The 18,162-nt window shown below is 46.3% G+C and overlaps 1 protein-coding gene across 2 annotated transcripts in view; it reads right to left on the reverse strand.

The window, feature by feature from the left end:
- TUBGCP3 (tubulin gamma complex component 3) overlaps positions 1-17,711 on the reverse strand; it is a 60,547-nt gene extending 42,836 nt beyond the window's left edge. For both annotated transcript variants that reach the window (XM_082602017.1, XM_082602016.1), the window contains exons 1-6: positions 17,454-17,711; positions 10,148-10,255; positions 6,716-6,783; positions 3,532-3,609; positions 2,100-2,305; positions 62-234 (exon numbers count right to left, since the gene is read on the reverse strand). In XM_082602017.1, the coding sequence (XP_082458143.1) occupies positions 62-234; positions 2,100-2,305; positions 3,532-3,609; positions 6,716-6,783; positions 10,148-10,255; positions 17,454-17,529 (709 nt within the window). In that variant the 5' untranslated portion in view covers positions 17,530-17,711. The remainder of the gene's footprint in view (positions 1-61; positions 235-2,099; positions 2,306-3,531; positions 3,610-6,715; positions 6,784-10,147; positions 10,256-17,453) is intronic.
- Positions 17,712-18,162: the final 451 nt, after the last annotated feature.

The following is an 18,162-nucleotide window of genomic DNA, read 5'->3' on the forward strand; positions in this document are numbered from 1 at the left end:
GAGAACGAGAAACCAGGCCAAGGTTGTGGGCGTTTAAAACAAGGGGTGCATCCCTACTCACCACCTGCATCCCCTTCTCTCCGTGGCCTCGTCACGTTGCGAGAAACAGCGCTGGGGACACCTTTCGAGGTAGTGGTTTGTAAAGAAGGCTGGTTTGCAGTTAAAGTCCACGCAAGACGTGAGCCCAGCTGCTGTCGAAGACAATCTCCCACGCCCGGAGCTGGGTGAGACTGTCTGAAAGAGGAAGGGACCGTCTGTGTCTTCAAATGCCCGGCGATTCACGGAGGACACGGAGACAGCCGCAGACACACTGCTTGAGGTGCTACGCTGAGTGACTTAATCCTGAGGACCTGAGACGCCCGAGCGGCCACACCACCACCGCGCCCCCGTGTCCCAGCGAGGACGCCCAAGGCCTCCTGGGCTCCCGCGGTGGCTCTCGGGCTCTTCCGGCCACCCCCCCAGACTTCTCAACACACAGGTCACAAGCTACTGGACTTTTCTTTACAAATACATAACACACACCACACAGCTAAAACCACTTTGAGATTCACGACTGGTTTTACCCTGAAAGTTAACACCTTTCATCCAGTCAACATGTGCTGAGTTAAAAAACCCGAAACACTGCCCTCCTTCCCTGTCCTCCCTGTCCCTCCGTCTTCACAGCACTTGATACGAAAAGAAATATTGTAATCTGCAATTAGTTTTAAAAATGCACAAACATAAAATATAAGGCAAAGGCACATCCAAGGTCAAGACAGCTTCTAATAATTTGGAGAACGTGCAAAAGCTGCTCCCTGAAGATGCAGGACGCTGACAGCTGATTTCTAATGACAAGTTTTGACAACCACAACAAAAATAGCGCTTCCTGGGACTGCAAAATACAGAAACGAGGACCTCAGTGGCACTCCTGCTTCCAGTGGTGAGCTCTGGTTTTAACTGGTCAAGTAAGAGAGGAAAGAAAAACCTGACATGGCCCTGACTTTTGCCTATTTTTGACGGGGGGAAAAGTCATCATCAACACTAAATTAAAACTATGTTTTTGAATAGTCCTAAATTTAAGAAAAAATTCTAAAAGACCACTTCAGTCCAAAGTTCTCTATACAGCTTTTTTTATATCATGACACTAATTATTTCAAATAGTTATTTTAAAGTTGAAAATAAGAACATCTGTTTATTCTTTTAGCCAGAATATGAGTTTAAGATTAAATTTTGGGATGTATTGTGCTGTCTTTCTAAAATACTAGACCCCATTTATTCCACATGTGTGGTACACACATTCTGTCTTCTGATAACTTTAACGAAATCTGATTAAGTCTCACAATGACTTATAACTGTATTACGCTCATATGGAAAACATCATTTGATGGTAAATCCTTGGTCACTTGTTCTCCTGGAAAAATATCCACTTTTTGATATTTTAAAGCATAGTCTGCTTTAAAGTGGTTTCTAGGAATGTGTATGGAAAAACACACAGGAGAGCAAGTCCCAAGGCCATTCCAGCACTGGCACTTGCTTTATTCTCAGCCGTGAGCTCTGCGCGTAACCGGATGTGCCAGCACGTTGATGAGAGCACCGTAAGGTGCCACACTCCTCCGTCTGCAGACCTCAGCACCTGAGGATGAGACAGCTTTATCTTACGTTCCTGACGTTTTAAATAACTGAGGAGAACAGCACAGCCGTGAAGGGGACAACGTGCACTGAGAGAAGTGCGAGAGCCCAGCAAGAGCCCGTCGCTCAGGCACGGCCAGAGAAGGCTCTGCACCCAGAGAAGGCTCTGCACGTGCTCAGTCAGGGCCAGAGAAGGCTCTGCACGCCGCCGCGTGAGCAGGGCCCCTGCTGACGGGCCTGCGCCGTAACAGGCGGGAGTGGCCCAACCCTTCACAGGCAGCTAGGACTAAACGTGGGAAGAGCTCCGGTCTGAAACAGAGGGAGTGCTTGGAAGGGAACCTCCTAGATGAAGCACCTCAGACCCAGCGCCTAGAACATCCCTGGCACATACGAGGCTCTGGAGACAGTTTCGGTGAAGACGAAATGCCTGACTAAAGGCCGAGCATCCCCCTGCTCCTACAGTGTGAGGCCTCCCGCGCGAGCTGGGTTACCCCTGAGGCGTCGGGGTCGGGCCGCCGAGGGCGCACACGCTGATGCTGCTGATGCCGCTGCTCCCCAGGCTGCCAGAGCTCTGGGCCGGCTGGGCGCTGCGGTCCTGGTAGTTCAGGGGCAGCGTCTGAGGCCTGGCGTAGTAGTAGGGCGTGGAGTGAGCATCTCGGGGTAGCGCTTGGGCAAACAACGTGGCGTAGCTAGAAACCTGAAAATAAAGGTGTCACGAATATGGGTACGAAATTACAGAATGCTTTCCCACACCAGCAAAGATAATTTACATTCAGACTTTGGTTCTATTTCTGTAACTGGATTTTGTGCAGGCAGACCTCAGAAATATTGTGGGTTCAGTTCCAGACCACCGCAATAAAATGAGTAGTGAAACAAAGCAAGTCACATGAATTTTCCCAGTGCATATAAAAGTTATGTGTACACTATACCGTAGTCTATTGAGTATGCAATAGCATTATGTCTAAAAAGCAATATACACACCTTAATTTAAAAATACCTTATTGCTTAAAAATGCTAACCATCGTCTGACAATGTAAAGTTGCCACACACCTTCAACTTGTAAAAAATGCAGTATCTGCGAAGCACAATAAAACGAGATGTGCCTGTATTTATTAAACGATAAATCAATTATAGTTTTGAAATATGCCTGAACTGATAAAGTTCTGGCAAGTTTTCTGAATCTCAAAACTCCCACATGGTCTGATAACTAAACACTTTACTCAGAAACCAAGCAAACTGAAACTCAAGTAATTACTCAAATATTTTTAAAAGTCTGGCATTATTATGTAATGAAAGAATGCTCATTACTCAGACTAAGGCTTTAAAGGTAAATATGACTCTTTCACCCACATTCTTCAACTCTCTAGACACTCAAATTTCTGTGGTCGAGCATCTTATTACACCAGACTCTCTGGGGCTCCAGGCGGCAGCCCAGTGGCTCTTTCGAACACCACACGGGTCAAAAACTGAACCCACTGACAACAAGCTTTTCATGGTATAAGAGTAATTAATGTTCATCATGATATCTGAAAACCCAAGAAAACCTTAAAAGGTCTTCTAACCCAAAGAATAATGAAGCTGTGCTAATATTAATAACTTTACAGAAAATCTGAAAACTGATAGTTTATGCTCTATTTAACCAGACATTGTTATATTTGAATAACATGATTCTCAAAAACATCTTAAGGAAACACAGCATACTAAAAATGCCCTTAAAAACAAAACAAAAACAAAAAAAGAAAGAAAGAAAAAGAAATCTCTTGACCCTCATGACTGCCCAGAAAACTATACAAATTTTTTTCCTTTTCTCCTACTATTTTCTTAAGTATGGACACTAATTCCTATCAAAATTTGGTACAACTGTTCCAGCAAAAGACACTGTGCTTTAAAAAGGCATCGAGCTGTGAAAATAGAGCCTCTCACCTTGTTAGGCTGCTTGCGTGGATCTTCACTAAGGCTTAGCAAGAGGTACAGAATTGACCATTTATTTTTCAAAACTCCCTGTTTAGAAAGAAAACATTAAAAGAACAACTTGGTACTAGTTCCCAATTTTATCTTCCTCTCTCCTAAATTACCCTTATTTCCAAAATAGAAAAGCATTTTAAAATTCACCTGGTAACATCAAACCTAAATTTGTCGATTTTTCAGGCACTACCATAGTGCTATCCATGAGAAGAAGGCAAGAGAACGTTCTCAAGAGGTCAAGACCCTTGGAACCTTTAACCCCCTGAAACCTAACTCCAAAGTCCCAACGCGAACATGTTTTCAATTACCCTATTCCTGTCTAATGGTATTTCCTCCTTGAAATAATTCTTATAATAACCAACTTCCCAAACACAGTGATTATAAGAATAATGCCATCACAAAATGTGTGAATGCTTTCCCTGCCTTAAGTCCAATTTAAGCCATAAAAAAAGAGTATTAGGAAAAAAGAAAATAATTCCAAAGTATAAGACGTAGGTCTCGGCATCATGCATTCTTGGGAAACTCAAGGTTCTGAAGCACTTAGATGCCAGGATAACTACCCCTAGGTTTCTATGTAAGGTAATCATAACGGTTTCATTAATTTCCAAGCATGTATCACTCCCCGCCGATTCACAACCGTTAACAGCAAGCAGCCCGCCCTCGATACGCTTTATCCCAAATCTACAGCGCATTCCACTCTATTCCTGTATTCCTACCTTTCCTATGCATAGGCTAGAAACTATAAATACTTTATTTACAAAACAAATTATGGGACAGCTACTCACGTTGCACAAGTTCTTCATTATATGTATAAAATATTCCTAGAAAGTTTCTTTAAAGAATAAGCTCATTCCAGGTATTTAATTGATTCACACAGATTTTTTCAGAAACAGCAAACTCCCCAGCTGGGACAACAGCAAGGAAGAAAGAGGCCAGCCCCGGCCGAGGCCTCAGCCCAGTGGTAAGCAGACGTTCGGGCAAATACACTTTGGTATCATGAAGTGCCCTTCCAGACACAGGAGGATCGCTCAGTGGTCCAGGCTCTCGAAAGGACCCCCCGAGGAGACGTGCGTCTCTCAGAAACAGAGACGTGTGTCCCTGCGGCGCGGCAGGAGGGGCTCACTCTTTCCTACTCCGCCTGTTCCAGGGGAAGCCAACCAGAAGCAAGGGCGCCTAGGGGCTGCGATCCACACCCGTCAGCCCCCCGGAGCCCGAAGCAGCAGAAAGGAGGAGAGAACAGAGCTGGCGGGACCCCCAGAATCAACAACTCCAGGAGCACACGTTTCAGATGATCCTAAACTACGTCAGACCCTGTGGTCTTAGACTTTGAACCTGAAAGGACCTCAATTCAGACACAAGACGTTCAACACTGTGCACACACTGAACTTTACATGTGGAAGCACGTATCAGGGCCCCGTGAGCTCTAGAGGAGCATCGGAACAAGCGTTGCACGTGCAGTTATTTCCACCGGCGCGGACCCCAGCCCACCCCTCCCGAGGCCCGGCTCCTCTCGCACAGCCCCGCCTTCCTCCCCCGCCCGCAGCCCCTCCTCGTCTTCAGCTCTGCCCCGCCAGCCACGGTCCAGCTTCTAGCCCAGGACACGCTGCCCACACCTCTGCTCCCTGACTCCCGCCTGGGGTCTAAGGACACAATGGCAAACGGCAAAGGGCTCCTCGGACCCGCCCGGGTGCCCACGGGCACACTGCCGGAAGGCCCTGACGGGCGGGAGGGAGCACAAAACACCGACCACGGCTGTGGTTCCAAAGAAGCAGACGTTTCAGCAACAGAAGGGACGGCTCCGGCCGCTCGCTACCATCTTCCATCAGGCTCAGCCTCCAGCCCTAGGAAGCCGGCTACTCTGTGAAACATCGCCGCTTTAGGAATAAGCATCTGGTGTTCCAAACTGAACTGTGGAAAACAGCCATTTAAACTAGAAACGCCTTAAATATGTTTTCACCTAACGGCCAGTGTTAACAGACATCACAGCTCTTACTGATGAAATCTCCCTTTGGGGATCTCAGGAAGGCTAATGAGCATCTCAGGAATGTGACCTCTGATAAGCAGATCTTGGTAATTTTCAATGCACAAGTGAAGTTGTTTTTAAAAATAGAGAAAGATTAAGAAAACCAAATAATCCAGCAGTTTGAAACTATCTGCCTGGAAACGACTGTACAAAAAAAGTTTCCTCATTTTTTTGGGGGGTTTTATAATTTAATGTTAGATTATATTCATATTGAAAGGGTTTTTTTAAAATCCTATCTCTTGCAAGGTCATTTCTTAATTTCATAAATATCATCAAAGATGGAAAAACATACTTAAAGCAGTGAATCCAAGTAAATCCCATTGAATTAAGGAATCAAAATGGTCAGCAAATAAAGTTAGGCTTCTTTTTGGGGCACCACAGATAAACAAAGAGGAAGACGTGAAAGAACCACGAATTCTACTACTGGCAGCATCAGGCGCTGCTCCGTGATTTCACCACCGTGAGGCTAACCCAGCATCTGTTGAGCAAAGCAGCAAACTCCCCAGGACTGCACTTTCTGCTCTGTAAGAGAAGGGAGACAGCTCCCTAGCTGTCTAGCGTCCTTCATGGTCTGAATCACAAAAATCTCCCCCTAGGATTCAGTTAGTTCACTGGTATAAAGGCCAGCAGAGTCTTTTATAAAAATAACAGGTTAGAAAAACCACTCATGTGCAAGTATCAACATCCAAGCACAAAGTGTTCAAATCAAGTTTTTATTTATTTACTGTGACAGTAATTTCCTGTAATTTATTCACAGTAACAGCAGGAATTGCGCCTGATGACCAATGAGATGCACCAACCAGCTAAGCCTCTGCTGTCGCGTGTAGACGCGTCAAAGCTTCTGCTGATGTGCTTCCTCCCAGGGACGTAACTAAGGCTTCAGTGACATGCTCACTGCCCAGGAAGTCTGATCACTTTCTCACTGTAGCTTCATTCATCTTTATAAGCAATTTCACATTCAACCCAGCTAGAACCTACTTCTAACACCAAACGTCTTTGAAAAGCAAACACTATCTAGAGTTGAAAGCCACTACCCAACACAGAGAAGGTACCACATGCCCCCAGCCACACTAACTGCCTCGCCAATGGCAGAGCAGCTTTCAGACACGTGTGTGATACCTGTGAGTGAAGTTTCCTGTGGAGTTCTGAAAATAATGCAGCATCTGTTTCTCTTCTCTGTCGGGTAACTGGAAAGTCAGAAAATGAGCATGTTAATGACACACACCAAAGTTTATTCTTATGATACTATTTCACCATTCACAGTAATGGATAACTCTGACGTCTGCAACGAATCTTGAGCTTAAGAATCAAAATAACCAGGCAACGTCACTTCAGCTCCATAAATTTCATCAGGTCACTGGATCTGAGATTTGTAAAATATGGACAAAATTAGGCTGGAATCAAAGAGTTTATGTGAAAATTAGCTAAAGTAACAGAAATGATGGGATTTTTTTAGATCCTATCTATAAATAGTAACAAACGGCCCAGTGAGGCAAAGTACCACAAGTTTAGCTAGTTAATAAAGAGGCCACCTGGAGGGAGGGATGGGAAGTGAAAACATCTTTGGGATCCTAACTGCAAAAGGCAATAACAAAGAAGTGCTCCATTCATGACGGTGTGACTTAAAAACCATACCTTCTAAGCATTTTTGTTAATATATATGCAGTGCTTCATCTTGCTTTGGTGTAAGATGTAACAGTCAGTTACTGTTTCAAAATCGAAATCGCAACAGCTAAGGGGCTAATCTTCACCCAGGAATTCGTTCCATGCCTGCGTGTCCCCAGGGCTCACGGCCACAGCACATTCTCTAGAAGCCAAGGGGACCAATGAGAAGCTCACTCGCCACTCGGCTCCGTGAAGGAGGACGTGGGCCTGGGAGGAGACGCTCACCCGCATCCACCACGCTGCACGACCACCTGTGCACAGGTGCCTCTCCAAGGAGTCCCGTTACAGCCGAGATAAAAGCGCCACAGCCTCACTATTCTCCAAGGAATCTCTGCGTCTGTTTACCCCAGTGTAGCAGGACTGCTTTCTTAAAATCTCATCAGCCAAGCTCACTTAGTTTAAATGTTCAAATTCTTCTCTAGAAAGACAATGACTGACTTGACAGCCAATACCTTTTCATATTCATCACCTAGGAAAGGGTCCCCGTATCATGTACTGATTGTATGGACCAGCAAGTCTCGTATGGACATACCAGAGGCCGCTTCATCCTAATCAAAGCTGTACCTCCAAGCCTTCCTGTGCAGAATGGTAAAGCTCTCTTTAAAATGCATTATTACAAAATGCATTCAACAAAATGAATGCAGTTAAAAATTCAATATAATTTACTTTTACATGTTATTTCTACAGAATGGGACTAATGCTAACTCAGATATAAAAGTCACATAAAATATAGTAAATGATACTAATAAAAATGAACACAGAATATTCACCCCAGGGGCTTCCCTGGTGGCGCAGTGGTTGAGAGTCCGCCTGCCTATGCAGGGGACGCGGGTTCGTGCCCCGGTCTGGGAAGATCCCACATGCTGCGGAGCGGCTGGGCCCGTGAACCATGGCCGTTGAGCCTGCGCGTCCGGAGCCTGTGCTCCACAATGGGGGAGGCCACGGCAGTGGGAGCCCTGCGTACCGTGGGAAAAAAAAAAAAAAGAATATTCACCCCAAAAATGATGTTTTATCTAATACACTGCTAAATAAAGGAAAACAAGCCTTGAGTTACAATGTACCTCACTTACCAATGTGAAAAATGAAGAAACCAATAGGTGTGAAATTTTGTCACACACGATGAGTTTTGCAATTTGTGTCAATATAAAACATACTAGCATTTTATATCTGAAGCCAGCCGTATAAAATGGCAAGTTAACATTTCTGTGCTATTCCAGAGGGCAGAACTACCATAACTCAACTAATCTAATATACCAAAAACAACTACCAAATTTCAAAACTATTAAAATGTAAAAACTATGTCTAAGAATGAATGAAAGATGATAGACCACTGGTGACCACTCCACCCACCATCACCGACACCTCAACCACAGCTGGGCCACGTCAGGCTGGGGACGCGGGCTGGGGGCCCAGGAGCAGCCGCGGACACCAGGTGATAACGGGCAGAAGAGACGCACTGCGTCTACACAGCAAGCCTCATTTCAAAGGTACAGAGACCACACAGAACAATAAGCTGCACACGGTTACAGTTTTCTTCTTCAACGAGGATCCTTCAGGACCCACTCAACAACGTGGCTGCCAGTCCTGTAGATCTGAGGACAAACCATCTTCAGCTACTCCAAGCATGTGTAGTGCCCTCACCAGCGGGCCTGGGTCTGTACACTCATAAAGGGCTTGCTCTGTTACATACAGTGCCTAGTAGTTGGGGTTCTCACTAATAATCTAAAATGTAACCATCATCAGGGACCAAGAAGCGAGTACAATGTTCTCACGTTCACTTTTACAGACAAGAAAGGAAATAAGTCTCCACAGTATGATGAACAGTCCACCCCCCACCTTACACAGTAGCTACATGCCAGGTAACCCCAAGATCTGAATCAACCCAGTCCTGCGCTGCTCACCGAGCCTCCCCCAGACCCAGCCACTCACACGCCAGGGTCTCAACCCTACCTCCAGCTGCCACACCACCCAGCTCAGGTACCCAGCTCAGAAACAGGACATTCACCCAGAGCCCTGGCCAAACGGTTAATAATGCAACAGCTGAGGTAGGAAACGGTGCCATGAGAACTACCTCCGAGAAGGTGGCATTACCACTTGCGACAGCCCGTTTCACCTGGGCGACTTAAGAGCCGGGCCCGCAGGGAGAACGCACCTGCTTTCTTAGGTGCCAGGCTGCTGCTTAGGTGGCTGGGGCCAGGCTCTTGAGTCCGGAGAACTGTGAGGAAAGGGGACCCAGCCCCTGGAGAAGAACCACCCTCCAACCGGGACAGGGGCAGCTCTCACAAGTGGGTCCTGGTGCTCAGAGCCCCTCCCTCAGATGCTGCTGGGACGCACAGTCGGACAACCATTCCTAACCGGGGGACGTGGAAAGCTTCCTTCTCTAAGGTGACAAACACTGTGTATGAAAGCTTTCAGGACCATCTCAGAATTAAAACATTCAACAGTAAGCTCTAAAGTACTGCAAGTTAACTCACTGAGTTGTTTTAACTGCCAAGATAATACCCTCTGTTATCTGGTCAAAGGGTGCATAAGATTAAATACTGCAAATCACAAGATAAGCAGCAAGTTATATGAGGTCCTTTTATCTTCCTCACATTCTTAACCCAGATTATGTTGTTACAATAGTATTTAAAACAACCCCCTTCCACTATGTTCTTGTCCTTATTTTTAATATATATTTTTATATATTTGTAATAGTACCTATAATTAAGATGTGCTTGGGAGCTACATATATACATACACATACAAAGAAATACATACATATATAAAGAGATACACAAGTATATATATCCGTGTGTGTGTGTGTATATATATATATATACATAAACTTAAGCTTTGACAAGTTTAAGAATGCAACACATGATAACACTTAAGAAAAATACATACGTTCTTTCTTGATTTTTTCAGCTACTAGAAATTCATCTCTTTCAACAGTTGGGGCAAAGTTGCTGCCAATAACTCGCACAGCATACTGGAACTGCTGGGCCACATCGGCTGAAAGGTAGATAAAAGGATGCAAGTTATCACCATCACGTTACGTTGTAATCCCCTGAAGCTTCCAGTTCAACACAGTGCACTGGGCACGTGCATCTACCGTCCACCTTCCCCAGGGCTTAACTGAGAGGACGGAAGAGCCACAAAGAGGCAGAATGAACGACTAAATGAGCAGAATGACGGTTTTACAGACAAAGTGAGGGAGACAGCAACAGAAAGCCTGAAAACTCCTAGGAGACAGAAAACAGACTGGACTGATACACATTAAAAAAGGAGCAGGAAGAGTGCCAGCCCAAACCACGGCACCTGCTCAGCAGAGCCTACAAGGAGCGCCAGGGCTCACGTGCACACACACACCAGGAGTGGCCACGAGCAACCAAAACGGGCAATAACTTATGAACCATGTGTGCACTTCCAGGTAAAGAGGATGGCTTAAACACAGACATGTGCCTCCACGCCCTTCAAAACCCCCACTAAACTGAGAAAAGGGGATCTTTTTTTTTCTAAGGCATAAACCTACAAGAGCAAAGAGAACAAAGCAGATCAGTAAACCCTGCTGACTCGACTTCTAAAAGTGTGTCCCACTATGATCACTCCATAGCCACTAGCCTATCGCAACAAGTCTCCTGAGTAGCTGGTGACCTACTCCTCCTTTTGCCCCTGGAGTAAATTACCCACACGCAGTCAGGCTGATCCTGAGGAAGGCCTACAACACTGGGCCCCTTGCCACCTGCCACGTCTCCGGGCCCAGCTCACGACACACCAGCCATGCCCTGCGGTCCTGCCCTTCTTTGAGGACGCCTCACTCACGTCCAGCTGAGAATCCTGACACACACACACACAGCTCCTCAGACCGCCTTCCCACCTCCAGCACACGTACACACACACACACACACACACACACACACACACATGCACGTGCGCAGTCTTCCTTAAACACCACTGCACCACAACACAGGTGAGTGTATACATGGGGGAAAGGAGCAAACAGAAGTAACTCAAACTGTTTCTGTGGAGTCACAGGATTAGAGGGGAGATCTTCTTCCTCATGTTTTCCCACACTTTAAAAATTTTCTACACCAAGTATACATTAATTTCATAAATATTACATGTCACTGAACATCACTTATTTAAAAGGAGTGCTTGTATAACTATTTTAGTTAAAAATTATTTTTAGATTACCACGACCCTGAGTTCTACAAACAACAGTTCATTAACAACAAACTCAAGGACATCCCAGAAAAATCCCCACTCTAAAAGTTTCATAAACTTTGGAATTTTCTCCCACCCCAAATTCAAACCTCCTCAGTACCAGACACACTCTCCTCTTCCTTGCCTTCACACCTCCACACCTCTGTACGTCTACCACATCCCTCCCACCTCTGCAGCCACACTGCAGTTTCCCTATCTGCCTGCCAGCCAAATTTCCAGTCTATCTTTCTTGTTGATGATAAAGTATTTGAAAAACCCATCAGCTATTTCTTAAACCAAATCTACCTATCCTGTGCTTCAAAGGTAGATGCATAGAATCCAGACTATGAAAGAAATCAGCAGAGGCAGTTGTTCTTTCTTTAATAATGACCATCATCAATATGATATCAATGAGTATCATTGAATAACGACTATCATCAAAGATTACAGTGCAAAATATCAAACAATGTCAACTACGAATTTCTCCTGTAACACTCCCAAAACATCATTCAATTTTTAAAGTATAAGTAAACTCAATCACTGATTCAATGAATAATTCCAAAGCACCTACTACATGCCAAACAGTACAGGCCCTAAGAATAGAACAGACAAGAAATAGTGGCTAACAAGGCAGCCTTTGTGAGAATACAAAAAAATGAGGCAAATAATACACAAGGTAATCAGACTGTGACAAGAGCTACTAGGAAATAAGCAGGACATTACGATGGCAAATAACAGGGAAGACTTCGTGAAACAGGCTGGCTAAGCAAGGCCCCTCTGAGGAAGTGACCTTTAAGACAGGGAGGAGCTGCCAGGTGAAAAGCCAGAGAACCAGGCGGAAAGGACACAGTAGTGGGATGCACAGGGCTACTCGGGACACTGTTCCTCAAAGGAGGCCAATGACACTGGATTCTAAAATCCAAATCATCAAAGCCAAACTCACTCCATCAAGAGTCCCAGACCAGGAGGCCCACACGGCAGCTCTGTGATGATCTGGCTTAACCCAAGACTAAAAATAGGAGTGTTCAAATTTTGGACCACAAAGTACCAGAGCACTGTCGCCTCCAATCTGCTCTGGGTATGTGCCAGGGGTGGGCGGTTATCAGGAGCGGGGAAGGGGCGGTACACCCCCCCGCCAAGCCTCTGACGACGTTTCTTTGAGAAGCAATGGCCACGCAGGTGAGAGGCTACCCCACAGGCAGGGCCACGGCTTTCCCGCCTCTACTCAGACAAGACAAGAGGCTCCGTCCGGGATCAGAGGCCTGGGTTCCTGGCGTGGCCCTGCCCGCCGCAACCGGAGGACAGCAAGCCGGCTTCGTCACCTCTCCAGGTCTCAGGGGCCTCGGCTATAAAACGAGGCCACTAGGAACCACCGCAACCTCCCAGAGGGCGAGCAGAGTGTCTGGCACACAGCAAGGACTCAACAAACGTTAGCTATCTTTATTATTATTAACCTGAAAATGTCATTTAAATGTACCTTTTGTCTAGCATAGCCATCAAAACTACAACTCAACACAGCACCCTTAGTTTTTAACTTTAAGCAAGATAATGGGGTCTTCATCCTGTAGGTTACAGACAGGGAACAAAACCAGCCTTCAACAGATCTGATTAAACTGTTTTCTAGAAATGACCCTCTGGCTGCAGGGTGGGAGAACTGGGAGGAGGTGCAAAGCCAGGGCCGGCGACACCGTGGGACCACAGGATCTCAATCCGACACGCGAAGGCCCAGAGAGCACGCAGGCGTGGGCCCGAGAGGTTTCAGATGGAAGACGGCCCCTCTGCATCCTGAAAGGGTTATTATCCACACGTTCAGGTAACAGACAACCACTGAACTTCACGGTGCACAAAAATAAGCGAGTCCCCAGGAATTACAAAAACTCTACAGGCGTGTGCTTCCCAGAGATTCAGAAAGTGACGGAGGACAAACTGTCCAAGTGGTAAGATTCTGCCTTCCTGCGCCTCCTCTACCTGTGGGCTTGTGTACACGTGACGCTGCTTTCGTAAAGGACAGGCCAACAGGTCAGAAACCTGAACCAGCAATCCCCACCCCAGACACAGGTCGGAATGACTGTGTTCCAGACGCCAAGCTCCCACAAACACCGCCAGGACCAGTATCTCTGGAGATGGGGCCCACAATATTAGTTGTGAATAAGTGCCACATTTAGAGAATTCAAAATGAAAAGATGTAACACTGCACACAGTAAAAAGTCCTCCCCCTCCACTGCTGTCTGGCCACCAGCTCCTCTCCCCAAAGCAGCTAGTGTTATCAGGTTCTCGTGAGATCACAGATGACTCTGATCCCAACGCTAGTTGAAAAGCAATGCTCTGAACCAAAACAAAATAAAAATCATTGCTCTAGCTTGTGGTTCTCAAACTGTGTGGTCTCAAGCCCCTTTTACACTTTTAAGATTGAGGACCCCTAAAAGTTTTTTATTTATGTGGGTTACATCAACCTATATTTACTGTATTAGAAACACAAACCATGATCATTTTAAAATACAAATTTATTTTAAAATAGCTATAATAAACCCATTAAGTACAATTTTCAAATGAAGCCTAAACTTTTAAAATTTCAGTATACACATTAATAAACATTTAGTGTACATTTTAACATACACATAATAAGTTTTTTCCCCCACATCATATGTTTTGATGTATATTTAATACACATTGATTTTCTCAAGATAAAGACTACACTTTGTTTGGAACTTCATCAAGAACGCCTCACAATTTTAAAAAATCATAAAACCCACAGCAACACCACTCGTGGTCCACAAACCACCAAGATGACACCCTTTCCCTGCCTGCACCACGGCTCACGCTGCCCTCACATGGCCGTCCCCAGTCAGGGCCACCGTCTGACCTCAGTATGTGGGCTACTGTAGTCCCACCTAAGCGTTTGTGCTAAAACACTTACCTAACAAAAGCTCCTGTATTTCTTCTTAATCGCTAGTTAGAAAGAGGATTACAAAGTATGAAAAGGAATGTTGCCTCTGGCAGAGCTGAAACACTGTAACATCAAGTACACTGTTTCCAAAGACAGAAGTAATGACTATCCAAAGATATAATAATAAGTAAAATGTTCTCCAGGAGAGAGGCTCAAGGCTGTGGAGAGAGAATTCTCCTCTCACTGACGGGCACTGTGTGTTTCAAACAAATTCACAAGTGTTATAAGCTGGAAAAGGTGGGAAATAATGGTTACACTAACTTTATAAAAGTGTCAAGCATCATTATAGCTAGGTGCTTTGCTTCTGAAGGTCCCCTGAAGCTAACTACAAATTTAAAAAAAAAACTTTATGAAAAACTGATTCATATGAAATTCACATTAAATGTAACAAGTGTCTATTATGCCTCAATTTCACAGTATTAAAAAAGCAATATATTATAAAAGCATAAGGCCAATTGTTTGTAAGGTCACTAGAAAATGTAGTTAATCAAATATTCTACTAAGTTAACAGATAAAATACCCACCAATGAATAGAAATTGTTTTAAAAATCTCAAACACTGTAAAGGCAGCAATAACATTGCTCCTTTGTTCACTAAGGAAGAATAAATTAAAACAGAACAAGGCAAGCTATTGAAGACATATATTCTGCAGTAAGTAGTAGCATAACTTGGAATTATGAATACAACTGTTTGGCAATCCTAGCCGTCCAGAACAGAATAAAGAGAGCATCGTTTTAGTGGATTTTATGATATATTTTACTCTGAGAGGACCCCTCAGGATCTCACAGACAGCTTATTTACTTTTTTTTCCTTCCAGTTTTATTGAGATATAACTGATATACATCACTGTATAAGTTTAAGGTGTACAGGAGCCAATTTACTCTTAATTTAGACACAATTCTACATGGAGAGAGAGGACGGTGCAGAACTTTCTGAAAAGTTTTTCAACCTCCTGGAATGGGTGAAACTAAGTCAATCAAAAGGAGTCTCAAATGTTAAAAAAAAATTTGAGAAACATGATGACACCTCGCAATGAATGAATGGTCTTCGAAGTCTAGTTGTGACAATGGAAACGGATGAATGTGTGGTTTATCCCTGGAGGAAAGCTGAGGGCCCACGTGTGTAACGCAAACCCTGACTTTAACATGAGTGAATCGTGACCAACAATCTCAGTTCCCTGGTGTCTCCTATGATCAGGAACATCAAATCAGAAAGTTAACTCAGACACACACAGAAGAGCTGGAGATAAAATCAGAAAACAGCTAGGCCCGCCCTCCTCAAGACCTTGGCACAGGTTTTCCAGGGCCCCTCCCTCTCTCCACCCAGGTCTCTGTTTAGGTATCCTCAGCTTTCCCTCAATATCCCTTTACCCTGGGCTTCCCTGGTGGCACAGTAGTTAAGAATCCACCTGCCAATGCAGGGGACACGGGTTCGATCCCTAGTCCAGGAAGATCCCACATGCCGTGGATCAACTAAGCCCATGCGCCACAACTACTAAGCCTGTGCTCTAGAGCCCACGAGCCACAACTACTGAGCCCGCTGAAGCCCGTGAGCCACAACTACTGAGCTTGCACTCTAGATCCCGTGAGCTACAACGACTGAGCCTACGTGCTGCAACTACTGAAGCCCATGTGCAACAACTACTGAAGCCCGTGCTCTGCAACAAGAGAAGCCACTGCAATGAGAAGCCCGTGCACCGTAACAAAGAGTAGCCCCGCTTGCAGCAATTAAGACCCAACGCAGCCAAAAATAATTTTTTTAAAAGATTAAATCTAGTCTAATAACTTGTAAATTAAAAAAAAATCCCTTTACCTTACTTTATTTTTCATCATAGCACCACTAATTATAAGTTTACTGATTTTTTTAAATAAGGAGCGTTTCTTCCACTCTAACGATGAGAGAACGTCTTCTTGTTTTTAATTTTTATTTATTTATTTAACTTTTTGGCTGCGCCGCATGGTATGTGGGATCTTAGTTTCCCCGACCAGGGATCAAACCTGCACCCCTGCATTGGAAGCATGAGTCTTAACCACTGGACCGCCAGGGAAGCCCCTAAGTTTACTGATTTTATCACATATCCTCCACTAGAATGTAGGATCTATGAGAGGAATTACCTGTCTCTCTACCTCTGCATCACCAGAGCCTAGCACAGTGCCTGGAGGTGGCGGGAGCCCAAAGATTTCTTAGATGAACAAAGAAAAAGAATGAAACTTCAAAAGCTGGAGCAAAAACTGTGTAAAGTCAGTGTCATTTAACAGACTGACCAAATAAAATTCATCTTTTTGCTCCTAAGACCATCAAATAAATTAGGTACGCTAATTGTCAGGAATCATGAGAGGTCAAAATGCAGTCTCAATTCTTTAATTTTGTTTTAAGTCTTCCTGCAAAAACTGTACACTTTCTTTCCCACATTATGGTGCTCAAGGAATAAGTAACCCAGTTGCTTCAATTACCCAAAAGATCCCTTCGTAGGGCATCCCCTCTTCCCCCCACCTCCCGCCAAAACAAACATCGAGAGACGACAAACTGTGCCGTATTTTACGGTTCCAGGACTACACAATGGCTTGACCTACTGCACGGGACCGGTCTGGTAGCAGGACTCGCCATGTGAACCCTGAAGAAATGGCTTTACATCAAAAGCAACCCTCAGCCCTTCATCGAAGGAAAACGTGGCAGGTAACCGTCATAGGCACCTTTGCATCACCCTCAAATCCGCTCCTTTGCTAACGTTAAGGGGAAACTGTGTGGCTCCACCACCCGGACCCCTTCCGCGGCGTCGCCCCCGAGCAGTCACGGGCGTGTGACCCGGGCCAGCCCGCCGCTCTCTCCATCCGGATAAGGGCGGGAGCGCCCGCCCGGCCCTGCGGCCGGAGGAGGCTGACGCGCGGCGGCTGACCGTCCTCCGGGCTGCACCCCGGCACCGCGCTGGGCAGCGGTGACTCAGCCGCCCCGGGACCGGTCTCCTTCCCCCGCCCAGGGGGCTGCAGCGCCCGCAGGCCCGCCAGCCCCGACCTCGCCAGCCCCGGAGACGCCTCCCAGCCGCCCGGCCAGCCCCGCTACCTTCACTCCTGCCCAGGATCCGGCAGCACAGGTTCTGCAGCAGGACGTTCGGCGACTTCTGGTCCGGGGTCGCCATCCTAGCCCGGGGCTGCCCGCGGGGGCCCCGCGGAGCCCCCAGCGCTCGCCCGCCCCGTCCCGAGCCCGGCGTACTCGGGAGGCCCGGCCGCCCGCGTCCGCCCCGCGTCCCGCGGGCTCCCGGGTCCCCCACAGGCTAAGGGGCCGCGGGCAGCGCCGGCAAGAAGGGCGCCATTTTGACGGAACCCGCCGAAATGCGGGCCCCTCCCACAATGCCCCGCTTCTTCCGGGCGCTCGGGGCCGCGGGTGCGCCGGCCTAAGGGTTCCTCCCGACAACTGCGGCCCAGCCAGGAAAGTTCCGGAACCAGGCGCCCCAGTCGCTGCTGCTCGCGGTGCTCAGACCCACAAACGTCCCTAGGTGTCCTCGAGGGTCAGGACGGCACCGACCCCCAGATGTCCCCAGCAGAGGGTCAGGACGGCCCCTGACCTGCTGTGAGAGTGGTGGGTGCCCTGAAGCGCTTTCACAGACCATAATTTTTTTTAAAGGATCATTGGTTCTACTTACACTTTGGGTGGAGAAGTCTGTTTATAGAAGTACAAGGGTTTTATGATTTTCGACACGTGGCTGACCATCGACACCGGCCACATTGTCCAGCTTTTCATAAGAGTGTTGTTTGGCACCTCCCCACCCCCA

Source organism: Mesoplodon mirus, assembly GCF_964341445.2.
Source record: "Mesoplodon mirus genome assembly, chromosome: 17".
In the NCBI taxonomy this organism is placed as follows: Eukaryota; Metazoa; Chordata; class Mammalia; order Artiodactyla; family Ziphiidae; genus Mesoplodon; species Mesoplodon mirus.